Below are 27,439 nucleotides of genomic sequence, written 5' to 3' on the forward strand. Positions count from 1 at the left end.
TATAGTGCGTCCAACTCTGTAAGTCTCAATGGTGACCCAGAGCCGTTTAGTCGGTGATCGCTACTTATGCCTTGTCTCCTCACCACAATTTGCCCAGTGCCTTATCTGCAATTTTGTTTTGATATACAAACATGAAATATGCATATGAGAACAACACAATTGAGTCATAACATGAACTTTTAATGTAATTTTTATACAACTTTGCAACAACTTTCCAATATATTCACAAATAACTTCCCAATACACATTCAACCTTTCTTCCATCATCTGTTTGCAGAGATAAGTTTAGGTTTGCTCTCTTTTGATCTTCTGGTTCTTGCCTTTTAACTTCATTTTCAGATTTTGGGTTTTCATATAGCATCAAATTCGGCATCATTGGACTCTTATCTTGGGTGTTTTTGTCCTGTATACCTGCCTATACTATTGTTTGCTCAGCTTCTGTTGATTAATAGTGGGTTTGGGGATAGTAGGATTCTATGTTCTGGGTTGCTCTTTATATATGAAACTATGCACTTTCAGTCTTCCTTAATTATTTGGTTCAAAACATTGTTCATCCATGCTTAAAGTGTGCTTCTTTGGATATTGTTGAAGTTCCCTAAACTAGCTTTGTCTCTTACTCTGCGGGGTTGTTCGTATTACGTACTACAGGTAGTGAAAAGTTCTGGCTTTCTAGTTTGCTTTTGAGAAAGATTGCTCTAAAATTTGGGTAACTCAAACTTGTTACTGGAAATATCACTTCTGCGTCTGTTCAACCTGTTTTGATTGTTAAATTTTTTGATAATCTGCTGTGAAAATTAAAGAAGTTTCTACATCAGTCTTGGTAGGGGTGGCCATAAAAAACGGAAATCCCGATCCCGTCCCGAAATTCATAAGGACGAGACGGGACGGAAGTCTAAAAACGTTCGTCCCGTTCCAATCCCGTTCCGTTTCATAATAGTGGGACGGGACGTGGGACGAATAATTTCTATCCCACTTCGTCCCGTCTCGTCCCACCTTTAATGAAAACTTAAAAATTCTTATATATTTGTATTAAAATGAAACTAATTTATGTTCTTAATAACTCCAAAATTATTTCAACTCAAATAATAATGCTAAATTATAATATTTTGAACATAATATGCATTTTTTAATTAAAATTTCATTATTAAATGTTACTTTGTTAATGAAAAAGTAAAAATATAGGTTTTTATTTAACTTCATAGGAAGTTGAGATTTGTCCCGTCCCGTCCCAACCGGGACTAATCCCGAGTGAGATGCATTCTTAAAAACCCTCGTCCCGTCCCGATCCCGTCCCGATTCAAAAGAGTGGGACGGGACGTGGGATGAGCCCCGTCCCGTCCCATTCCGTGCCCACCCCTAAGTCTTGGAAATCAATTTTCGTAGCTTGTCATTTGCAATTTTGTTTATGTTGGTCATGTTGCAATGGCGATGAATTCAAATAGGCTTATAAAATTTGCTGTATCATATAACATATGTTTATGGGTCTGTTGAGCCATATTTAGAACAATTTAGTTATATGCTCCAGATCGGAGTTCAGTCACTTAAAGACCTTCTGCAAGATCATTGAATGACAAAATAGTCAACCTTGATGTCATTGAAGCCTGACAGTTTGCTTCTATGCATCCCAGAACAGCAACTTGTAAATGCATTTCTTCGGTTTTTTTTTTCACTCTTTCAATTCTTTTTCAGCTTGTAGTTTGAAAGGATACAATGGAGGGCCAATGTGCAATCAAGAAAGATGTAACTGAAGTAATATTTCTCAACAAAATTTGAGTGTAGAATGATACTATACCTCTTTTTTGTTATCTGCACAGTTTTGTGTGGCTTACGATCTGGTCTTTTTGCTCCTCTTACTCTTTCTATGCAGTTAATCGGAAATACCCCAATGGTATATCTGAATAATGTTGTGGACGGTTGTGTAGCTCGTATTGCTGCTAAGTTAGAGATGATGGAACCTTGCTCCAGTATCAAAGACAGGTATTTTCTTGGTTATTATTTCCATGAAGTAATCTTTTCAGTTTGCCTGGGAAGATACACTAACAAGTAAAGATGTTGAATCTGTCTATACTCATTTGGCCTAAAACTGAGGAAATGCAGGATTGCCCACAGTATGATCAAGGATGCAGAAGATAAGGGTCTAATAACCCCGGGAAAGGTTAGAATTTAATTCTTGCCATGCTGATATGCAGATCTATAGTATTTGCAGTGTTTAAAGTTTCAACTTACTCTCTTGGTTCTTAACATGTGTATTGATGTTCCACTGAAGACGGTTCTGGTAGAGTCCACAGGTGGAAACACTGGCATTGGTTTAGCATTCATAGCAGCTAGCAGAGGTTACAAGCTGAAGATAGTCATGCCATCATCGTATAGTCTCGAAAGAAGAATTGTGCTCCTAGCTTTTGGAGCTGAGGTATACCTCACTGATGTGAACAAAGGTGTTCAGGAGGTTTTTGTTAAGGCTGGCGAGTTGCTACGCGACACACCTAATAGTCATATGCTTCATCAGTTTGAAAATCCTGCCAATCCAAAGGTAATGTTGCAGTAAGTGTGACTGACTAGATTGTTGAAGGGATTTATGAATTGTTTCATTATCCTTAGTGTAGATTCATTACGAAACCACCGGCCCGGAGATATGGAGAGACTCAGCAGGGAAAGTAGACATCTTGGTTTCAGGGATAGGAACTGGCGGCACAGTAACCGGTACAGGGAAGTTCCTCAAAGAGCAAAATCCAGACATCAAGGTTCAAGTTTGTCCAAATACATCTTATGCATATCTAGAGTGCAAGTTGTTACAGTATACTATTAATCTAGAATAATGGTATATTTCCTGTCACGACTCCAACATTTCGAGCATGAAACTCAAATTTCGAAGTCATGAGAACACTAAAACAATCTCAATTAACCGAAATCATTTTAAATGCCACAGCGGATCATCACTGAGTTCAAAATACAACTCAGTCAAACCGATTATTACAAACCAAATTATAATTCAACATTATAACAAATAGAAATGTATAATCCTCACAAAAACCTCACAAGAAAGTCACACCAAAATCCTCACCACAAGCTGGAAATAAATAACTTCAAGTCCTCTGTTTGCGGAGTTATCCCCTACACCATCGAATTGGTGCACCGGGATTGTAAACACAAACCCGGTAAGCTTTACAGCTCGTATGAGTAAAAACATCAATAAAATTCGCATATCACCATATACAAAAATCCACAAAAACATCAATTATAAATGCACTCATGAGTCAATGGACGGCCCATCTGGTTGTCCATAAATATGAAAATGAAAGTGCTCATAAGAAATTGGGCAACCATTCTGTTTACCCAAATGCATTTATAACACGGGTACTCATGAGCGCTGGTACACCTCTGTTACCCTTCATGTAGTACACCGCCGACATTGGGCAACCTCCTGCTACCCAACATCCAAAAATATGAGTACTCATGAGCCGATAACCCATCTGTTACCTCACATGTAGTACTCCGGCAGACAGACTAGAGCTCTAACTGTATCGTCACTTTTGCCCGGTCAAAGGCTAGGTTCTGACATGCCAAACACGTCCGAAGACTGGTCCGAACACAAAAACTCGTCCGAAGACATCAATCACGTCCGAAGACAAAACATGTTTTAACAAAACTCAATGTTAAAACCACGTACAATAATCATCATGTTATATTGTACAAATCAAATCACATGCTCGATATATAAATCTCATCACCAACGCGAACATATTCACAACAAAATCATGACAGTATATAATATAACAAACTATATATATATGTACATATTTACCATTTATACAAATATATATATATATATATATATATTCCACTATATCATATACATGTCATATTTCATTCTTTAAAATTCTGCATAATCTTGAATCTTCGCAAGGGTAGATTCGTAAATATGTGAGATTTACTCACCTTGAAATCTCGAGCGTAATTCCACGATTCCGAAAGTAATTCATTTACTTAAATTATTGATCACCTTGAAAAGGTAATAGAAGAATTTAGAATCGTTTCGTAAACTTTAAATGCCGAAACAGTAATAATATGTTACTGTTCAGCAATTTTCTGGTTTTATGAAAATAATGTTCACGGAGTTACTGTTCATGTATTTATGTACAAATACCTATCAATTATGTATTCATGTACGTGTACATACTGTTTACGTATTTCCTGTACGTATGCATACTATTCAAATATAAATATTGTCTCAGTAAATAATAATTACTGATTTACCCTATCGAAATTACTTTTACATTTACTGAAAGTAATTTACATTTACCATATGTAAATAAAATTTATATTTACCGTACGTAAATCTCTTTTACATTTACCATACGTAAAAATAAATTTTACAATTTTACTGTTTCGAAAACATTGTTCACGCGTCGCCGCACGTAGCGGCGCGTGGGGTACACGCGCCACCCTCCGGCTACTGCGCGTGGCGCTCACGTGCCACTCACTGTGGTAGCGCGTGGCGCCCACGCGCCGAGCCTAAGGCCGGCGCGTAGCACGCCACCGCTGCCCCTAATCTTCTCTTTTCTTTCCCCTCTTCCTCCTCACGGCCTCACGCCGCCCCTAGGCTTCTCCACGCCCCCACACGCGCCGCCTAAGGCGGCGGTGTTCATCATTTCATCCCTTCCACCGATCCTACTCCGATCTCCTCCACAAACCATCTAAAACATCTAAAATTCACACAACAACAATTACAACATCCAATATAGTCGAAACCTCACCTATTCTCGGCCTTGGGAGCACCGGAGCTCGTCGGAGAGCTTGAACCAATCGAGCTGGGTTCGGTGAGATGCGGCGGAGCTTCGCGGCGGCGAGATGGATCGCGTCTTGCTCGGAGGAGAGTCGCGTGGAGCTTGCGAGGCCGCTGGTGCCGGCGGTGAGGAGCACGTCCCTCGGAGGAGGGAGATCGGTGGTGAAGCCGAGAAGGAGAGAGAGAGGGAGTCAGAGAGAGAGGGATTTCCAGAAAAGGAAACCCTAAACAGAAAAAGTCATATTTATACTAGTTTTCAAAATCGGAAACTAGCTTCCGATATTAATAACTTTCACGTCCGACGTCCGATTCGAACGCGTGACACGTCCACGAACTCGTATCGACGAGCTCTACAACTTTCGTGAAGAAAGTTTTCGCAAACGAGCGACGGAATAAAAGTCGATATTCACGTCGCGGAAACATAACGTTTATCTATTTAAACGTTCTGATAACGTTGCCGATTTTGTTTCATAATGTCGCAAGCAAACAAATGTCGTTTAAGGAAATTTACAACATTATATAATTAAATCAACTCAATAGATAGTTCCGAAAAATTCGGGTTATTACAATCTACCCCCTTAAAGGAATTTCGTCCCGAAATTCAAGTTCACTCAACAAACAATTGTGGATATCTTGTCTTCATGTCCGACTCTAGCTCCCAAGATGCATCGCCTTCATCATGATGGCTCCACAATACTTTGACTACCTCTACTTCTTTCCTCCGAAGCTTCTTTGTGGATCTATCCAGAATACGAACCGGCTCAACAACAAAGGTAGTATTTTCCTTCACCTCAATGGTGATATGATTGATCACATGCGACTCATCTGGTACATACTTCCTCAACATAGAAATGTGGAAGACGTTGTGAACGCCCGACATGCTAGTAGGCAAGGCTAGTCGATATGCTAGTTCTCCCACCTTCTCAAGAATCTCAAAGGGCCCAACATACCTCGGAGCCAACTTTCCTTTCTTGCCAAATCTCACTACACCCCTCATAGGTGAAACTTTTAAGAACACATGATCACCGATCTCAAATTCCACATGTCTCTCTCTAAGTCTGCATAGCTCTTTTGTCTGCTCTGTGCGGTCCGGATTCTATCCCGAATGATCGAGATCCTCTCTGTGGTTTCCTGAACCACCTCTGGGCCCATCAATGCTTCAACACCTACTTCGGCCCAACATATAGGTGATCGATATGGTCTACCATAAAGAGCCTCATAAGGTGCCATGCCGATGCTAGAATGGTAACTGTTGTTGTAGGCAAACTCAATCAATCTCAAATGGTCATCCCAGCTACCTTTGAAATCCAGCACACAAGCTCTCAACATATCTTCCATCACCTGATTCACCATTTCCGTCTGTCCATCAGTTTGAGGATGAAAAGCAGTACTCATATCCAAGGTAGTACCCATCGCCTTCTGTAAACCACCCCAGAACTTCGACGTGAAACGTGCATCTCGATCGGAAACAATAGAAACTGGAGCTCCATGAAGTCTCACTACCTCATCCACATATAGTTTTCCTAGCACATCCACATAATACTTCATAGACACTAGAAGAAAGTGAGCAAACTTGGTCAATCGATCGACAATCACCTATATAGAATCGTGACCCTTCTTGGATCTAGGCAGTCCAGTCACAAAATCCATAGATATCTGCTCCCACTTCCAAAGAGGAATAGTCAATGGCTTCAACATGCCAACTGGTCGTTGATGTTCTGCTTTTACTTTCTGACACGTAAGACACTTCGATACACAAACTCCGCTACATCCTTCTTCATACCATTCCACTAGAATTGCCTGCATAGGTCCTTGTACATCTTGGTGTTCCCTGGATGAACGGTATAACGAGATCGATGCGCCGTACGAAGGACCTCCTCCTTGAGATCATCACAATCTGGGACACACAATCTTGCCCCAAACCTCAACCCTCCATCGGGTCCAACTCTCCACTCGGAAGGACACTCATCAAACGTATCCACCACAAGATCTGCCAACTTAGCTTGTGTGAATTTATCTTGTGCTTGACCCTGTATGATCCTCATGATTAATGTGGGTTGCACAATGACGCTACCAAGAAAGACCCTTGGTTCTCCTCCTGATGGTACTAAGTCAAACTCTGATGCAGTTTCAAGCATGAACCATTCCTGAACCATAAGTGAAGCTACCACATCTCTCGGTTTCCTGCTCAAAGCATCGACCACCACATTTGCCTTTCCAAGGTGATACTCCAACGTGAAGTCAAAATCCTTGAGGAGTTCCATCCATCTCCTCTGCTTCATATTCAGTTCCTTCTGTGAGAATAAGTACTTCAAACTCTTATGATCAGAAAAGAGTTGAAATTTCTCGCCATACAAGTAATGTCTCCAAATCTTCAGGGCAAAAACAATTGCCGCAAGCTCTAGATCATGAGTGGGGTAGTTCTTCTCATGGATCTTTAACTGTCTAGAGCCATATGCAACAACTCCTCCATGCTGCATCAACACACAACCCAAGCCCTGGAGTGAAGCATCACTGTAAATGACATAACCGCCTCCACTAGAGGGAATCGTCAACACTGGAGCTGTGGTCAAACTGGTCTTTAGTCTGTTGAATGCCTCCTCACAAGCTTCAGTCCACACAAACGGAACATCTTTCTTGGTCAACTTGGTCAATGACGATGCAATACTAGAAACCCCTTCGATGAATCTCCTGTAGTAACCTGCCAAATCAAGGAAACTACGAATCTCGGTAGGGTTCTTTAGACGACTCCAATTATTTATTGCCTCTACTTTTGACGGGTCCACTAGTACTCCATCTTTGGAGACGACATGATCGAGAAACTTGACCTCTTCTTTCCATAATTCACACTTCTCGAGTTTGGCATACAATTTTGCTTCCTTCAAGGTCTGCAACACTATTCTCAGATGCACCACATGTTCTTCCTGTGACTTTGAGTATATCAGAATGTCGTCCACAAACACCACCACAAACTCGTCCAAGTAACGGCTAAAGACTTGGTTCATCAAACTCATAAAGACAGCTGGTGCATTTGTTAGACCAAAGGGCATGACAACAAACTCGTAATGTCCATACCGGGTCCTGAAGGCTGTCTTCGATATATCTTCTTCCTTCACCCTGAGTTGATGATAACCGGATCTCAAATCAATCTTAGAGAACACCGTAGCACCTTTAAGCTGATCGAACAAATCATCAATCCTAGGTAAGGGATACCTATTCTTGATGGTCACCTTGTTCAGTTCTCTGTAGTCCACACATAACCGCAGAGAACTATATTTCTTTTTCACGAACAAAACCGGTGCTCCCCAAGGTGAAACACTAGATCTAATGAACCCTTGGTCCAATAACTCATCGATCTGCACCTTCAACTCCTTAAGTTCGTTTTGCCCCATTCTATAGGGCGCCTTTGACACAGGTGCCGTAACAGGTACTACATCAATGTAGAAATCCACCACTCTTCGAGGAGGTAGCCTTGGTATCTCTTGGAACACCTCACTATACTCAGATACTACCACAATGTCTGCAATAGTTACTTTCTGATCCACCGATTTCACATGTGCCAAAACTCCTGTTCTCATGGCATTATCTGACTTGAGGCAACGATAACGAAACACTGGCTCCCCGGGTCTATGAAAGGACACCACCATGTCAAACAATCAATCACCGCATGCTGCGGCCTCAACCAATCAATTTCCAAGATCACATCATCGGTGTGGTCCGGAATCACAATCAACAAAGCAGAGAACTCTCTACTTCCAATCACAATAGGACAAGCCTTGCAGATTGTCTCCAATTCAAGGGACACTCCCAGGGGTGAAGTGACACATAAAGTGTTTTCAAGAGGTGTAGGAATCAATCCTAGCATCTCCACTACCGTACTAGCAATTAATGAATGCGATGCTCCCGTATCAAACAGTACTCTAGCAAGGTAGTCAAAAAGTGATAAAGTACCTTCCACTCCTGTGTCTCGCTGACCCACTGCAAACACCCTAGCTTGACCCGGTGGTAGCTGTCTCTGCTGACGTTCATGTCTACCCTGAAGGGTCGGGTACAATCTCTAGCCATGTGTCCCACTTGCCCGCACCTGCAGCAACTTGCTCTCTTCGGCTTCGGACATGTTGTGGCGTAGTGCCCCATTTCGTTGCAGACAAAACACCACATCGATGCCAATGGTCTAACATGTGCAGTCTTGACAGATGGAGATGATGCCTTAGCCGGAATCTGATAGTAGGGTCTTGGCCTCTTCCATGATCTACCCTTCGGCCCTGAGTGCTCGCTGCCTGAACAGATTGCCTTGCCTTTTCCCTTAGCATCTCTATCTCCCACATCTCTTACTCGAGTCTTATATGCTTGTTCCAAGTTCATGGCACTCTCATACATCAACTCCTTGGTAGACAGACAAAGAGCTGATATGATGGTCTTGTACTCTTGTTTAAGCCCTCGTAGAAACTTATGAGCTAAGGAGATCGCACTCATTGGCCTGACATACCAGTACAGCTGTGAAAAACGAGCATCATACTCTCTGACAGTCATATCCCCCTGTACTAGCGCAAGGAACTCAAGCTCCAAATTCTCCTGTACTGAGGCTGGAAAGTACTTCTCTCGGAAGAGAGCCGTGAAACCATCCCAGGTGAAGGTAGACACATCTACCGTCTGCCTCATACTCTTCCACCAATCTAGAGCATCATCTTTCAGAAAGAATGTAGCTATCTTTCTCTTCTCTATCTCTGAGCACTCTATCATCTCAAAATAAATTTACATGCTCTCGATCCAATGGTCAGCTACCATATGATCCAGGCCTCCATGAAATGATGGTGCTGACAGTCCACTAATATCCTTGATCAACTTTAGTACTCGTCCATCATCTCTAAAAATAGTAGCAGGCTCAACCTGTTCTTCATGTGGAGCAGCCTCCTCATAAAGGTTCTCCACGTTGGGGACTCGGCCTGTAGCCCTACCTCGGCCTCGGCCTCGGCCTCTTGCCCGTCCTCGGCCCTTATCCAAATTCATCACCTTCAAACAATGAAACACTTAGTCAATACATGTGAAGTCTCGAATTCAACAAAATATATCCAACATATATCAATCATGAATTTCAGAAGAAGGTGAATCATCGAAGTATCGCCACAATACTCTCTAGAGGACCAAACCATAAGATATGGCTCCTAACACTCTCGCGTACCCGGCGACATATCAATACCGAGGAGCATGTGATGGGGGCCCGCTGCAGTCGGGTCATCGCTCCTGGATGGTATTGACAATCGCTAAATACGCACTTAGGCTCTGATACCAACTGTCACGACCCCAAAATTTCGAGCATGAAACTCAAATTTCGAAGTCATGAAAACACTAAAACAATCTCAATTAACCGAAATCATTTTAAATGCCACAACAAATCATCATTGAGTTCAAAATACAACTCAGTCAAACCGATCATTACAAAGCAAATTATAATTCAACATTATAACAAATAGAAATGTATAATCCTCACAAAAACCTCACAAGAAAGTCACACTAAAATCCTCACCACAAGCTGGAAATAAATAACTTCAAGTATTGTGGCAGCGTGTGGGGCTCACGCGCCAAGCCTAAGGCCGGCACGTAGCACGCCACCACCGCCTCTAATCTCCTCCTTTCTTTCCCCTCTTCCTCCCCACGGCCTCACGCCGCCCCTAGGCCTCTCTACGCCCCCACACGCGCCGCCTAAGGCGGCGGTGTTCATCATTTCATCCCCTCCACTAATCCTACTCCGATCTACTCCACAAACCATCCAAAACATCCAAAATTCACACAACAACAATCACAACATCCAATATAGTCGAAACCTCACCTATTCTCGGCCTTGGGAGCACCAGAGCTCATCGGAGAGATTGAACCAATCGAGCTGGGTTCGTGAGATGCGGCGGAGCTTCGCGGTGGCGAGATGGATCGCGTCTTGCTCGGAGGAGAGTCGCGTCGAGCTTGCGAGGCCGCTGGTGCCGACGGTGAGGAGCACGTCCCTCGGAGGAGGGGGATCGGTGGTGAAGCCGAGAAGGAGAGAGAGAGGTTTCAGGGAGGGAGAAGAGAGGGAGGCGGAGAGAGAGGAGAGAGAGAGAGAGAGAGAGAGGAATTTCCACAAAAGGAAACCCTAAACAGAAAAAAGTCATATTTATACTAGTTTCTAAAATCGGAAACTAGCTTCCGACGTTAATAACTTTCACGTCCGACGTCCGATTCGAACGCGTGATGCGTCCACGAACTCGTATCGACGAGCTCTACAACTTTTGTGAATGAAGTTTTCGCAAACGAACGACGGAATAAAAGTCGATATTCACGTCGCGGAAACGTAACGTTTCTCTACTTAAACGTTCCGATAACGTTTCCGATTTCATTTCACAACGTCGCAAGCAAACAAATGTCGTTTAATGAAATTTACAACCTTATATAATTAAATCAACTCAATAGATAGTTCCGAAAAATTCGGGTTATTACATTTCTTTTCTCTTTATCTAGGTCTATGGTGTAGAACCAGCTGAGAGTGCAATCTTGAACGGTGGTTTACCTGGTCAGTATTCCTTCGCTTTCCTTGTGCCACTGTATAACACATTACGCATTATGCCATTTTACAGTATTTGAAACTTCATCCTCCTATGTTGATTCATAGGAATGCATCTGATCCAAGGAATTGGTCCCGGTTTCATTGCTCAAGTTCTTGATGTTAGCCTGCTGGATGGAGTGATTCCAGTAAGTCTGAAAATCATCATCTGCATCTCACATCATTTTTCAACCAGAAGGGTAAAAAGTGAAACCATTCAAAATGAAAAATATTTGTTTTAAAAATAAAACCTATAAAAAGGTTAAATCATTAATTTGGGTATAGAATGAAAAAACTTTTGGGCGTGGGTTTAGATTTAAGGGATGGGGGGGGGGGCTCAAAATTGGGGTTATGTCTAATTATCACAAAATACTACACATGCTCTTTGTTGAACAAATTCTTGTCGTAATTTTCATGGGAACTTCTAGCACTACTTTACCCCATCATATAGAATCAACATTTCAATTAGTTCAGTAGCCTGTTGGAGCAGCATTGCTCTGGCATTTCACTTGATTGCTCTCTATTTTTCATTCTCACATGAGTCAAAAGCTTTACCGGCATTCTATAAGACCTTATATTGATGAAACGTTCAAGTTTTTAAATCGAAAAGTGATGGACATGATGCTTACAACAGGAAGAATTAGCTCTTTCTTTTGAAATATACTTGTAGATTGTATGGTGGTTAGCAAACATGAATTATTTGGAAATGTTTGATACCTACATTCGGTACAAGGCTATAATATCAAGAATATTTTCCATACCATATGCTCTCGGCCCCAAAGTGAATCTAAAAGAGTACTTAAAGCTTCTCAGCTGTTTACATGGCGGTCTTTCTATTTGATCTGTTTCTTGTGCTCATCTTTATGTAGGTATCAGGTGAGGAATCTATTGAGACTGCTAGGCTACTTGCCATAAAAGAAGGACTTTTGGTGAGAATGGCTTCTGTTACCTGATATTACCGTTCTGATTTCAATTCTCATCAAGCCTTATTTTTCAAATTTTTTGCAGGTGGGATTCTCATCTGGTGCTGCAGCAGCAGCAGCATTAAAGTTGGCCAGGAAGCAGGAAAACGCCGGAAAACTAATAGTCGTGAGTCTTCATTGCATCTCTCAATTTCTGTTTACCAAATAATTTGGATCAAGTTTTTGGCTCAGAATAGTTGTAATGTATTGATCGGCATTCTTATAAAGCTTCATCTATTTTAGCAATCATTTCCGTATGCACAGGTCGTGTTCCCCAGCTTTGGAGAACGTTACCTATCTACCACGCTCTTTGATTCCTTTAGACATCAGGCAGAAAACATGAGCTTTTGATAGGCTTGGCGTTTTGGCAATGTCATATACTTTAAGTCCTTTTGGTCATTGAAATAAAACAGATACTGCTTTTGGATGAATGGCAACATGACCCTGAGCCTGCACCTGGTTTCTATCACTTGCAGATCATTATAAATCTTGTAAAAGTGTATGGCCCTGACCGTCCTACTGGATCAGGTCTTTATTTGTCTGTTCATCTTGTAAAAGTGTTGTAATACGGTCATACTCAAACCATCAATAAAACTTCCACTTGTTTCGTACCAAAAAATTGTTCAGTTTGCTTTTCGAAAAATTACTGTACTGAATTATTCAGTCACTGAATCTGTTGGTGGTTCTCTACACCTTTTCCTCATTTTCTGTGTAACTCGGATAATTAGTAAGTCTTGGGTGTTTAACATTTGGTCCATCTAATCTAAAATTCAAGAACTTTATATATCCTAGTTTTTGAAGTTAATTTTCATCGCCTTTTGTATTTCATTTGTAACTTTATATATGTTGGTTTCATGGCAATATGATTATCTGTCTACTATTTCATGAATTTACATCTGTGTGCGCATTATGTATGCGATTTTGGGTATTTGCATATACATGTGTATGGGTGAGTCCAGCCTCATTTAAGTACAAGTTTGTTATATGTACAGTACTGGAGTTGAGTCACTTTGTATTCTTTTGCATGATCAGTACTAGTGTTAGAAAAAGTAGTGAAATGTCATATGATCAAACCCGAAACTCCAGGCGGATGGCCAATAACCCAAGGAAAGGAAAAATCGGTTACATTTTTCATATGATCTCCTCTTTCTTATAGTTATAGCAGTGGGGGAAGACAAAGAGGCTAAGAGAAAGCCTCCTCTTTGCACCGGAACATAAAATGGTGCAACCATTCTCCAGAGTTGTTCAATAATTTAGCTCGGCACCCTCAAATTTGCGAAGGTGGTTCTGGGTTTTTGGTTTGAGGTAAGACTTGATGTGTTTTTTTCTTTTCTTTTTGTTGATGCTTTGAGGTTTATGGACAATTTGGATTGCTGGACAATTGAATTCTTTGTGGATTCAATTTGGATTGCTGTGTGGTTCTGAATTGAATCTAGATGCATGTGTGTATCGCTCTGACTTTTCACCAACTTATGGAACTCCATGCCTATGCTAAGTTTATTCTGCGTTTATCTCTTTGAGACTTCCATGTGTTTATCTTATCCTTTTCAATGTGATTTCGTTTACAGCTTCATGTTTTAGAGAACTAGAAGGGTAAATCGACAAAGCAACATTAAAGGTTTATAATTCAAAAAATTTGACCACTTAACCTTCATTGCAACTATTTTCTTCTGTAAATTGTGTTTAAAGAACAAATGAATTGACCTTCAGTACTATTTTGTTCCATATAGAAAGAAAAAAAACATAGCATACATGTAGAACGCGAGCTGATTTACTTTGATTGCTACTTTGTGCAGCTTCACCTCTATTTCAAGTCTAAAGTCAGTTAGCTGCGGCAAAGAAGCAACAATTATGGGCATGGTTGTCACTGTGGGTATGGTTGTCGGTCGTGTGTGCGGGTATGGTTATACTGGGTTGTGGTTATGAAGCCGCATATCTATTTGTGATATGGGGTACGATATTGGACATTCATGCCACTCATTCTATTCCTGCAAATCCCAGAACCACTACTCTTGCCAAGGTATTCACTTCTCCCACTGCTTTTTTATTTTTATGAATTTTTCTTCAATATATATATATATGAAGCCTTTTTTTTATAGAAAAAAAAAAACAAGAAGGAAGGAAAAAAAATATGAAGCTTTTATTTTAATGTATGTATTAGAGATTCCAAATGGTTATATATTGAGATTGGTGAGTGTCAATTTGGGATTTGAGGTTTTGGTCAGACACAATTTGGTAGGATTAGTGTTGGAGTATAATTGTCTTTTATTACAGGTCAATAAGTATCATAGTTTAACAGGACAATTCATATTGAAGCTTAAGTATTGATCAATCAATTTTGTTTGTAGCCGCTCTCCGCTCTCTGCAGGGTTAATGGAAATAGAATTTTTAGCTTAGCATCGATCAAGCACGTTCTTTATCAACTATTTGAATATAACCAACACCTAATTTTTAGCTTTATCCTCAATAAAGTTTGATATGTTTTTTTAGTTTTATTCTATCATGGCGAAAATTATGAATTGATACTAATCTGTGTGAAAAGCAAACTGTCACTAATCACTGTGGTTATATAGAACTCTACATTTCATTTTCTGATAACTAATGATATGCTGGATGAGTTTTTTATTTTAAAGAATTGGCTACATCTACTTCAGTAGTGATATACTTCATTTTTTCTATTTTATTTATTTTTGTGTTTTACTTTTGGGACTCATTGATGAATTTAAAGAACATGGTTCTTGATTGTTATTAATTTTCAATCTTTTGGTTTGGTTTCGTCTTAAGAGTGGTTGTTTGATAAAAATGAGATAGACATATGGACCATTGATGGCTCAAGCTTTTTGTATCAATTTTTTTAATGGTTGGTGAGTTTAGTGTTGTTTTCTTTGGCTGTGAAATCACACGTTCTGTTTTCTTATTTTTGCTGCTGAATTGTACGTTAACTTGAAATGGTAGACTGTGCTCCGTGTAGCTGTCATGTTCCTGGTGAAGGTAAACTCCTTTTATTGTTATTATTATTATCATTTTTTTATAAATGATCCCTTCGTTGTTATGTTTTGATATATGCACTAGGGCTGTTAATCGGTTCCAGTTCCTTCCGATTCCTGAAGGAACCGTTGGAACCGAACCGTTTAACAGCATTTCAGTTCGGTTCCTAGGAAAAAAAATGAAGTTATATAGTAGAACAGAACCGTTTTTAAAACAGTTCGGTTCAGTTCGGTTCTAAAATCTAAAATGCATAGGAACCGTTTGGAACCATTTTAGGACCAGAACCGTTTGCAAAAGGGAGAATTGCTTTAAACTAAAGTACTAGTTATACTCCATTTGGTGGAGGACAGAGACTATGCCCTGGTTTGGAATTATCTTGTCTCGAATTATCAATCTTCCCCCATTTCTTGTCACCAGATATAAATATGATATGCTCAAACTAACATCAGTCTTGAATTTAAGACAATGTTTTTTTGGAACCGTTTTGGGACCGGAACCGTCATGAAACCGAACCAAACGGTTCCTATTCTGAAAAATACAAGAACCGAACTGTTTAACTAACACGGTTCGGTTTACGATTCCACCTATTTTTAACTGTTTTGGAACCGTTTACAGCCCTAATATGCACGGATAGGAATTACAAAGTTAACATAGGCGTTTTCGATTATGATGACTGATGGAAGAAGAGTAAAGTTGGCTTTTGTTTCACCAGCTGTTTAATCTCCATATATAACTTGCTGCGAAGTTAAAGGTATTTTTGATGTAACGCCCCAAACTACACCTCACCAACTTGGGTACATCACAGTGCCGCGTGTCTATATAACATAACCCGAAAACCTGATTTACATTTTAAAGAAACGCAAGGCATTTTGTGAAAATAATTGTAGACAAGCGCATCAGAAACTAAAATAAATTTTGAGATGAAAATCTGTTTCACATAAATATACATGTCCGTCCAGAACTTGATACACATATAATACAATGAAGTTAACAAAACTTAAATAAATAAATTTAACAGAGTAGAAAGGAACTAACTCTAACAAAGTTCTGGAATCCAATATCCAAATATGGAAACTGAATAGGAAACCAAAATACGGTTTACCGAATTTGAAAAACAACCAACTTCATCCATTGTTTTCCCATACCAGCACATAGTACATGCACCCACACTGATGTTGGGTTTTTCTATTAGATTTGAAAACAAATAACATTTAGACGTCCATAGTATAAAAACATTTATAAACGAATTCATAAAAATGAATGACAAACTTTAAAATAGCTTGACTCGAGAATCGGTGCATTGATTAAAGGGATCAAACGTAAGGAAGTCAGTGTCACCCCTTGCTCTTAAGCCATCACAATCTCTCACGGTTTGGTTAGTACGCAAATAGCATTTAAACATAACCAAACCACAACATGCACCATTTTATAAACAAAAACGGAAAGCTCTAATCGAGATAAATAATGAAATTCCTACCAGGATTCCAGTGCTTTCCCTCGCTCTCAGCGAGTCACAAGCTTTCCATTTCCACTCCTCGAGTAATTGGAGTCCCTAGAGTCCAACAGATAGTCGTTAATATACTATCTAAATATTTATGCAATCACGACGAAATTTAAATTTAATGCCAACTTAGAATTTAAATTTATTAGGTACACCCATAATTCTACTATGGGCACCCAATAATATATAACGTCATTACCAACACATTCATATATGCAAAACAGCATTCCATGATCAAATTTATGATCATGGCTTCAAGTACAGGAACCATAACAACAACTCAGTACTTTTGCCATCTTGTCAACTTGATACAACCCTGGCATATAATTATCAAATAATGGGCAACTAATCTAATTAACCCACTACTCAATGGTTTAAGATCCAAACACCAAGTACTGCACTTTTAATCAACCAATTTGATATGTAAAAATTCTGTCATGTATTGGAACCTCCAAATTAAATCAAGTGGACAGAATTATGCTCTCTACTAGAATTTCCAAATAGTCAAGTCTACTTCAAAGAAACCCAGAACTTTCAATATATAAATAGTCCAACTTCTGTCAATTACCAACAACATCAAATTGACAGAAACACTGACCAAGAAGTTACTAGTTTACCATTCACTTCCATACACAAAGCCACAACAAGAAAGCATCACGGGGAAATCGACTTTGATTCCAAGGATATAATTATACCTTAATTGATAACTCTAGGAGAAGAAGTCGACAAAGCCCAGTACAGCAAACATGCCTACACAAGAGGCATGTACATGCAACCTCATACATTCCAAATTAATCAAACCTCCAAAACCTCAAGTTACCTTAATTCATTACAAAGCCTCAATTTGCCGAAAGCTTTTCTCTGACGAACTCATAATAACAAAGTCATCTCCAAGCTTTTCCCTCTTAACCATCCCCTCTGGAAATCAGCCTCTAATTCACTTGAAGGCTCAGATGCAGAACACAAGGCGGAATGAAACCGCGCCACGAGAAGCCACGAGCGTCGAAGAACGAGACGAGCAGAAGAAAACCCAGAAATACAAAATCGATCAAACCTTAATCAAATCGATGAACTAAAGTCATGGGCGTGAAGAGCACAGAGAGGAGAAGAAGAAAAATACCAGGAGAAATCCAATGGTGGTCGGAGTCGCCGAAAAGGCTGCCAAGTCTCCGATGAAACTCAAAACAGGTTGAGCTTCCTTTCCGCGATTCTCCCTCCTACCGGCGACAATAGGATCAACCACCACCATAGGAAGGAAGAGGACACCGAGATGAAGAAGCTCGGACTTGTGCGCCGGCCAGGGATGGGCTGACGGCGGCGGAATCGCCGGATTGGCGTGCGCGGGTTTTGGGTCGGCAACGAGCTGCTTCGGGTGGAGCTCGATAGAGTTCTGGGCTTTTAAGCCCCAATCTGAACCAGCTTCTAATATATATCAAGTCTTAGTAATTCAAATCCAAGGGCTGTGGTTCAATGGTGAGATTCAACGGTCCAGATTACTCAAAATACAAAAATTCTGATTTTCCCATAAACTCTCAATAATTCTAACTTCGGAAAATCACATCAAATAACTTATGAATCCGAATGATTCACAGAAAGTTCTCACGTACCCGTCTAACGTGTACTGTATTACCAAACTCTTAAATCAAGGACTCATTTTGTAGAAAATTCTCAAAAATATTTCTGAAGATTCACTTAAATAATTACCGAGATCGTAAAATATTCAGACTGCTGCTCTGGGAGAAAGTTTTGCCATTGGAAGCTAAACCTTTAAGCATGTATGCGCATATTCTGACAATATTCATGCATGTTTTTTTATTCTCAGTAATTTTGATCAAGTATATAATATTATTCTTCTCTTTATCACTATTTTATTGCTTTTGATAATAGGGATTTGGTAAATTAGTTTTTGGTTATGGGGAAAAATTGGGTATTGAGGTTCCTGGGTATTATTGTTGAAGGTTGATGCACTGATAAAAGCTAGCCAGACATGAAGAAGCTACAACAGCCAATAACTGATAACAAAAATCTGCTCACTCATCTATAAGAGGTTGTGACTACTTAGGAGCCTAAATTAATACCATTTTTTCCTTCTGTATTTTGCTTTTGCTAGCCTCCCATTATGAATGCTAATTTTTTTTCAAACCTGAGCAATTGAATATATGAATGTCTATGTATTACCTGAAATTTGCTTACATGGGATTTGATGGTATTTTATTGATTATCATGTAGATGTTTACTCTCTATGAGCAATGTGGGCATGTGAGTTTTTATTGTTTTTACAATCAAAATAAACACGACTACTGCTTTGGGAGAAGGTCTGTCACGAAATAATTCTTATATTTTCTTCACAAAAAAGTCTGCATATGGTTTCTCTTGCACATAAGGTTCTGAATGGATACCTCATGGTGTCAAAAATTAACACAGCACCAAGGTGTCTACTGAGGTAATATTACTATTTGAACTTCTTTATTTGTCACCGCTGACAATACTTTTGCTACTATGTAGTTGAGGTTTTTGCGTTTTGAATGCTAAATGTGGGACAATTAGAAACCGAAATGTTAGGGGACTATAAATGTTGAGCTATGCAATTTGGCCAGGGTTTATCTGTGTACTTTTACTTCCTTTTGGTCTTCCTGATATCCAACCAGTTTCCTTCTATGACATTTCTCTGACATAGTTCCCTTATGTGCCACAACATTTTTTCCGGCATAGTTTTGGTTTTTCGTGTTCATTTTGATGTTTCCAATGCAATATTGAATATTTGCATCTTCATCAGGTAACAACAACCTCTGAATTTGGATCTACAAGGTAGCCAAACTCATGCACTGTCCATGGAGACGCAGTTTTAGATGTTAAAAGGTAAAACTATCTTGGTAACTAAAACAACAAAAATTACTGGTAACTCAATTTGATCAATTTGATAAAATAAGCTTGCTAATTATCTTTATTGCTTCTAATTCAGACCGATGTCACCATACTGCAAAGTTCTTCAGCTCTTAAAGCTGAAAGTAAAGCTAAGTTTGATGAATAGTAGGACTGCGTAGCGAAGCTGCAGAGCTGAAGTCATTACCAATGGTGAGCTACCCACTGGGTGAGAAAACCCTCCCTGTAAGTGCTTTTCTGTCCTTACTTGGTTATTTTCTTACATCTAAAAATTTCTTTATTATTTTGAAAATGGTCTTGATTGAGCTAAAGCCTTTTTGGGAAGCTGATTTGTATATTATGTAATGCGTAGTGACTCCTATGTTCGGCTCATTATTTTCTTCTTAGCATGAGAATATCAGTAAATTCCGCAACACAAAATCTAAGTTTACTTCATAACACTTGAACCCTGAGTGATGCATTATCTCTCTTCTTACTTGGTACATTTTTGTTTGGCTTACAGTATGCTCTGCTCTCACGATCTTACTTTTTTACACAGTTAATTGGAAATACCCCAATGGTATACCCGAACAATGTTGTGGAAGGTTGTGTGGCTCGAATTGCTGCCAAGTTAGAGATGATGGAACCCTGCTCTAGTGTGAAAGACAGGTATATTCGTTGCCCTTGCTTCCTCGAGAAAAGTGATTTTCCTGGGATAATATAAGCTACTGAAGCTAGCAAGTAGTAAAGAAGTTGTCTTCTTGTACTCGATTATAATGTACACAATTGGCCTTAAATTCTTGAACTGCAGGATTGCACATAGTATGATCAAGGATGCAGAGGATAAAGGTCTAATAACTCCTGGGAAAGTTAGAAATGAACTTCTCCATCATCCATATAAATTTAGCAGTGTTTTATGTTTAAAAGCTACATACTCTCCTGGCTCATGGCATGTATAATTAATGGTCTCTGAAGACTGTCCTCATTGAACCCACAACTGGCAATACTGGCATTGGATTAGCATTCATTGCAGCGAACAAGGGCTAAAAGATGAAGTTAGTCATGCCATCTACAGTGAGTCTTGAAAGAAGACTTGTGCTCCTAGCTTTTGGAGCCGAGGTGTACCTCACAGATGCGGCCAAGGGCTTTAAGGGAGTTCTTGACAAGGCTGACGAGTTGCTACGTGACACACCTAATATCACTCATATGCTTCAGCAATTTGAAAATCCTGCCAATCCGAAGGTAACTTTGCAGTAACTGATGACCTCTTTAGATGGCTGAGCCTTGAGCGGATTTAAGAGTCGTTTCACCATATTTAGTGTAGATTCATTATGAAACCACCGGCCCAGAGATATGGAGAGGCTTGGCAGGGAAAGTTGATATCTTGGTTTCAGGGATAGGAACTGGTGGCACAGTAACTAGTGTAGGGAAATTTCTCAAAGAGCAAAATCCGGAGATCAAGGTTGACTTTCGTGTACTTGCATCATATGTATTTGGATTGAGTTGTTACAAATTACATGGTATAAACTAGTGGTATGATTTCTTTTGGTCATGTCTAGGTTTATGGTGTAGAACCAATTGAAAGTGCAGTCCTGAATGGTGGTCCACCCGGTTAGTAGCAATACGTTTGCTTTCCTTGCGCAGTAGTTGAATTATAAGTGATATATAAAGCCTTAGTATCCTACAGCTTGAAATTTCTATTCTTCAGTATTATAGACTTTGTCCCCCTATAATGACTAGCATCTAATACATATATAAATACGTTAATGTGCCTGCAAATTCATAGGGAAGCATCTGATCCAATGAATTGGTGCCGGCTTCATACCTCAAGTCCTTGATGTTAACCTGATGGATGAAGTCATTCAAGTAAGTCTTAAATTCAGTTAACTGTAGACCACATTCATTTTACTTCTGAAATTATTTTTGTTGCATTTTTTGCAGCATAAATTCTAGCACTATAGTCCATCATACAGAAATTTGTTCTAGCATTGCTGGCATATGTATTTTCAGAAGTCTCCGGCCTGATAGATTAAAATATTGAAAGATGGAATTTCACAACTATGTATGAGGAAACAATAAGCTCTAACAGCATTTCAAGAACTCATAAAACGACGAATGGACGAAAAGAAAGGGACATATCTGGTCTTTAGAACCAAATTGCACAAGTTTTAAGATTTCAGTTTGACAAAGAGTGTTTCTTATAAGTTTCAATCAGTTGTTAGATACCTGCATTTGCTATAACATTAAGTACATAGTCAACACTAGTTCCTCTTGGAGTCTCAATTGAAGCCAATTACAAGGAAAAATATATTATTTGGTCTATGTAATACAATAGTGCACGGATAGATTTCTTATGTTCAGCATTCTGCAGGTATCTAGTGAGGAATCTATTGAGACTGCCAATCTGCTTGCGCTAAAAGAAGGTCTTTTGGTATGTATCTCAATTAGTTAAATTATTGTTAGCTATGATCTGTTATTTTCATTGTCATCTATATATGAGCAAGGATTTTGATTGTTTGAGAAATCTGTCTTTCAAATTTGTTTGCAGGTGGGAATATCATCTGGTGGTGCAGCAGCAGCAGCAGCAATAAAGTTAGCAAAGAAGCGGGATAATGCTGGAAAACTAATAGTTGTAAGTCTTAGTTACCTTTCAAATTGTTCATGGCATTTTTACAGCCCATGAAAGTTACTGACTGCATTCTCTATCATTGATCTGAAACCTCTTTTCATTCCCACCTTGTTTGTGCAGGTTGTGTTCCCCAGCTTCGCAGAGCGGTATATGTCTTCTTAGGGCTGGGCAAAAAGCCCTAAGAAGAAAAAAAACTCGGACCAGACCGACGGGCCCGTCCAGGCGGGCCGGGTTTTTTCCGGGCTCGTGTGTTGTCATGTAATAAACGGGCCAGGCTTTGTTATGTTCGGGCCGGTCTCGGGCCTTCAAATCTTAAAAAAAAAAAAACCCGGAAACCCGAGACATTAGATTTCATTATGTAATTGGCTTTCGTAAGTGATACTAAACTTATAGAATAGATACAATGACACTGAAACATAACCAAAAACAGAGTTAGGCCCGAAAAACCAAGCGGGCTCGGCTCGGATGATACTAGTCCGGGTTTTACTCGGGTCCTGATTTTTTAAGAACAAAGCCCGGCCCGTCATACTACAACGTCCTGAAAAAAATAGCCCGGGCTGAACCCGCGCCCAACCCTATGTCTTCTGCACTCTTTGATACCATTAGGGAGAATTAATATTATATTTTTGTGTGTGTCTTAACCTGATTAGATTTCATGTTAGAAATAGATTCATATCTCTGTAATAGATTATGACTCTGAATCCTACAAGATTGTGGTTATGTAACACCTATATATATACTCACATATCATTCAATAAAGACACATTTATTCATCCTGCAACAATATTATAATTTTCCTCAGTCTCACGACTTGAAGATATTAAACTCCAACTTATAACATTTAGTCCAATCACTAATGATACAATATGTTCAAGTGCAACGTTGTACAATTAGTCCAATCGCTAATGGTACAACAATTGTAAAATTCTAAACGTAATTTGACCTCAGGACTGAATGTGGAAAATTCTATAGGATACTGCAGAGTTGATTGAATTGATAGAACATGTACATTAAATCTTTGATGATGGGATGTTTTCAAATATTCTTCCCAGTTTTGGCCTTGGACAAAGAATATGCTTTGTATACAAGTACTTGTCATATCTTCAGTAGTTTGAATTAATCCTTTCATTCCTAAATCACTTTTCACTGATCATCTGGTCTTCTACTGAAGTTTCATCTTCTTGTATAGGTGCCTCCAACTCTGTAAGAGAGACATGGTGACCCTGAATCTGTTTAGTCAGTGATCACTACTTATGCCTTGGCTCCTCACCATAATCTGCCCAGTGCCTATTTGCAGTTTTGTTTTGATATACAAACATGAAATATGCATATGAGAACAAGACAATTGAGTCATTACGTGGACTTTTAATGTCATTTTTATACAACTTTGCAACAACTTTCCAATATATTCACAAATATCTTCCCAACGACTAATCTTACATGTAGATAACGGAGCCCTTTCTAATAAGGACCTAGTTGTTAAGGACCTCTTGAGGACTTTCAATTTCCGCCATTAGATTAAAAGACTGGTCCTGATCTTAAAGAACAAAATAAGGATGAATACACTCTATCAGAACCCACCCTTTTACCAAATAACACTGGATTAAATTTTTTAAAGCTATTGATAAAAAATATATGTATATATATATATATTGTTTCACTTTATGATCATGTGTTCGTTGTTCGAGTTTGAATCTTGGTTTCAATCTCATGTTTTCATGGTTTATTGTTCAGAACTGGGTTCCCCTTTATGATTTCAATGAATTGGACCGTGTTCATTTATGCTCTCTCTCTCTCTCTCTCCAAAGTCCCTATCTTGATTTCAATTATGATCCAAAAACCCAAATTCTTCCATGAATTCCAACTTCACTTAAGAATTCTCCTTTCATTTTAGCCATGATATATTGATAAAATCAAAGTGGGAGTGGGAGTGGGAGTGGTGAGGCTGGGAAGACGAAGGAGATGGTTATGACGGAGAAGAGCACGGCGGCAAATCCGGCAATGGTGACAAGGACAAGAATAGATCGGCAGAGGGGTGGGCTTTGATAGAATGTATCCATCCTTAATTTGAACTTTAAGATCAGGACCACTCTTTTAATCTAACGGTGGACATTGAAAAGTCCTTAACAACTAGGTCCTTATTAGAAAGGACTCCCGTAGAAGATAGCTTCCTCCTCTCTGTCTTTACATATGGGAAGACTGGTTCAGCAATAAAAATCCAACCTTTTTTCCATCATCTGTTTGCAGAGATAAGTTTAGGTTTGCTCTCTTTTGATCTTTTGGTTCCTGCATTTTAACTTCATTTTCAGGTTTTGGGTTTTCATATGTCATCAAATTCTGCATCATTGGACTCTTTCTTGGGTTTCTTTTTCCTGTATACCTGCCCATTACTATTGCTTGCTCAGCTTCTGTTGGTTAATAGTGGGTTTGGGGATAGTAGGATTCTATGTTCTGGGTTGCTCTTTATATATGAAACTATATGCACTTTCAGTCTTCCTTAATTATTGGGTACAAAACATTGTTCATCCATGCTTAAAGTGTGCTTCTTTTGATATTGTTGAAGTTCCCTAAACTAGCTTTGTCTCTTACTCTGCGGGGTTGTTCGTATTGCTTACTACAGGTAGTGAAAAGTTTACAGGTAGTGAAAAGTTCTGGCTTTCTAGTTTGCTTTTGAGAAAGATTGTTCTAAAATTTGGGTAACTCAAACTTGTTACTGGAAATGTCACTTCTGCGTCTGTTCAACCTGTTTTGATTGTTAATTTTTTTTGATAATCTGCTGTGAAAATTAAAGAAGTTTCTATATCAGTCTTGGAAATCAATTTTCGTAGCTTGTCATTTGCAATTTTGTTTATGTTGGTCATGTTGCAATGGCGATGAATTCAAATAGGCTTATAGAATTTGCTGTATCATATAACAGAATATGTTTATGGATCTGTTGAGCCATATTTAGAACAATTTAGTTATATGCTCTGGATCGGAGTTGAGTCACTTAAAGACCTTGTGCAAGATCATTGAATGACAAAATAGACAACCTTGATGTCATTGAAGCCTGACAGTTTGCTTCTATGCATCCCAGAACAGCAACTTGTGAATGCATTTCTTGGACTTTTTTTTTCACTCTTTCAATTCTTTTTCTGCTTGTAGTTTGAAAGGATACAATGGAGGGACAATGTGCAATCAAGAAAGATGTAACTGAAGTAATATTTCTCAACAAAATTTGAGTGTAAAATGACACTATACCTGTTTTTGTTATCTGCACAGTTTTGTGTGGCTTACGATCTGGTCTTTTTGGTCTCTTACTCTTTTTATGCAGTTAATTGGAAATACCCCAATGGTATATCTGAATAATGTTATGGACGGTTGTGTAGCTCGTATTGCTGCTAAGCTAGAGATGATGGAACCTTGCTCCAGTGTCAAAGACAGGTATTTTCTTGGTTATTATTTCCATAAAGTAATATTTTCAGTTTGCCTAGGAAGATACACTAACAAGTAAAGATGTTGAATCTGTATATACTCATTTGGCCTAAAACTGAGGAAATGCAGGATTGCACACAGTATGATCAAGGATGCAGAAGATAAGGGTCTAATAACCCCGGGAAAGGTTAGAATTTAATTCTTGCCATGCATATATGCAGATCTATAGTATTTGTAGTGTTTAAAGTTTCAACTTACTTACTCTCTTGGTTCTTAACATGCGTTTAATGTTCCACTGAAGACTGTTCTGGTAGAGCCCACAAGTGGAAACACTGGCATTGGTTTAGCATTCATAGCAGCTAGCAGGGGTTACAAGCTGAAGCTAGTCATGCCATCATCATATAGCCTTGAAAGAAGAATTGTGCTCCTAGCTTTTGGAGCTGAGGTATACCTCACTGATGTGAACAAAGGTGTTCAGGGAGTTTTTGATAAGGCTGACGAGTTGCTACGCGACACACCTAATAGTCATATGCTTCAGCAGTTTGAAAATCCTGCCAATCCAAAGGTAGTATTGCTGTAACTGTGACCGACTAGATTGTTGAAGGGATTTATGAATTGCTTCATTATCCTTAGTGTAGATTCATTACGAAACCACCGGCCCGGAGATATGGAGAGACTCAGCAGGGAAAGTAGATATCTTGGTTTCAGGGATAGGAACTGGCGGCACAGTAACCGGTACAGGGAAGTTCCTCAAGGAACAAAATCCAGACATCAAGGTTCAAGTTTGTACAAACACATTATATGCATAATTGCATATGTAGAGTGCAAGTTGTTACAGTATGCTGTCTAATCTGAAATAATGGTATATTTCTTTTGTCTTTATCTAGGTCTGTGGTGTAGAACCAGCTGAGAGTGCAATCTTGAATGGTGGTCCACCTGGTTAGTATTCCTTTGCTTTCCTTGTGCCACCGTATAACACATTACGCATTATGCCATTTTACAGTATTTGAAACTTCATCCTCCTATATTGATTCATAGGCGTGCATCTGATCCAGGGAATGGGTGCTGGTTTCATTCCTCAAGTTCTTGATGTTAGCCTTTTGGATGAAGTGATTCCAGTAAGTCTGAAAATCATCTGCAGCTCACAGCCTGACATTATTTTACCAGAAAAATACTACGCATGCTCTTTGTTGAACCTCGTCGCATTTTGCATGGAAACTTCTAGCACTACTTTACCCCATCAGATAGAATCAATATTTCAATTAGTTCAGTAGCCTGTTGGTGCAGCATTGCTCTGGCATATCACTTGATTGCTCTGGCATATCACTTGATTGCTCTGGCATATCACTTGATTGCTCTGGCATATCACTTGATTGCTCTGGCATATCACTTGATTGCTCTCTATTTTCCATTCTCACGAGTCAAAAGCTCTACCAGCATTCTATAAGACCTTATATTGATGGAACGTTCAACTTTTTAAATTGGAAATGTTGGACATGATGCTTACAACAAGAAGAATTAGCTCTTTCTTTACTTGTAGTAAATCATTACTTGTAGAGTGTATGTTGGTTAGCAAATATGAATTATTTGGTAATGAATGATACCTACATTCAGTACAAGAATATTTTCCAACCATATGCTCTCCGCCCCTAAGTGAATCCAAAAGAGTACTAAAAGCTTCCCAGCTGTTACATCGCAGTCTGTTTTATCTGATCTGTTTCCTATG

The 27,439-nt window shown here is 39.2% G+C and overlaps 2 protein-coding genes, 1 long non-coding RNA gene and 1 pseudogene across 11 annotated transcripts in view; 3 read left to right on the forward strand and 1 right to left on the reverse strand.

Annotated features, from left to right (window-relative positions):
- LOC126799202 (cysteine synthase-like) lies at positions 1–12,938 on the forward strand. Of its 6 annotated transcripts, none has more exons than XM_050526355.1 (11): positions 1–18; positions 1,690–1,749; positions 1,868–1,977; positions 2,098–2,155; positions 2,267–2,530; positions 2,604–2,741; positions 11,276–11,327; positions 11,427–11,557; positions 12,227–12,286; positions 12,366–12,446; positions 12,563–12,938. In XM_050526355.1, the coding sequence occupies exons 2-11, from the start codon at positions 1,711–1,713 to the stop codon at positions 12,668–12,670; spliced, it is 1,041 nt and encodes a 346-aa protein (XP_050382312.1). In that variant the 5' UTR covers positions 1–18; positions 1,690–1,710; the 3' UTR covers positions 12,671–12,938. The 6 variants fall into 6 exon arrangements, with proteins under 6 accessions (XP_050382312.1, XP_050382310.1, XP_050382313.1 ...); XM_050526353.1 differs by lacking the exon at positions 1–18 and adding an exon at positions 189–289; XM_050526356.1 differs by lacking the exon at positions 1–18 and adding an exon at positions 194–289 and having other exon boundaries at positions 12,584–12,938.
- Positions 264–27,439, forward strand: part of LOC126799204 (cysteine synthase-like) — a 27,873-nt gene continuing 697 nt past the window's right edge. The window contains exons 1-8 of one of the 4 annotated variants that reach the window (XM_050526360.1): positions 264–289; positions 25,444–25,496; positions 25,613–25,722; positions 25,843–25,900; positions 26,015–26,278; positions 26,352–26,489; positions 26,601–26,652; positions 26,752–26,831. In XM_050526360.1, coding sequence (XP_050382317.1) covers positions 25,458–25,496; positions 25,613–25,722; positions 25,843–25,900; positions 26,015–26,278; positions 26,352–26,489; positions 26,601–26,652; positions 26,752–26,831 — 741 coding nt within the window. In that variant the 5' untranslated portion in view covers positions 264–289; positions 25,444–25,457. The other 3 variants (XR_007672601.1, XM_050526359.1, XM_050526362.1) reach the window with 3 other exon arrangements.
- LOC126799207 (uncharacterized) lies at positions 11,369–18,909 on the reverse strand. The gene is made up of 3 exons (XR_007672602.1): positions 17,629–18,909; positions 16,785–16,859; positions 11,369–11,512 (listed from the first exon to the last, which is right to left on the reverse strand). It is a non-coding gene; the product is annotated as an uncharacterized LOC126799207 (long non-coding RNA).
- Positions 19,017–22,653, forward strand: LOC126799206 (cysteine synthase-like; annotated as a pseudogene).

Source organism: Argentina anserina, chromosome 6, assembly GCF_933775445.1.
Source record: "Argentina anserina chromosome 6, drPotAnse1.1, whole genome shotgun sequence".
NCBI lineage: Eukaryota > Viridiplantae > Streptophyta > Magnoliopsida > Rosales > Rosaceae > Argentina > Argentina anserina.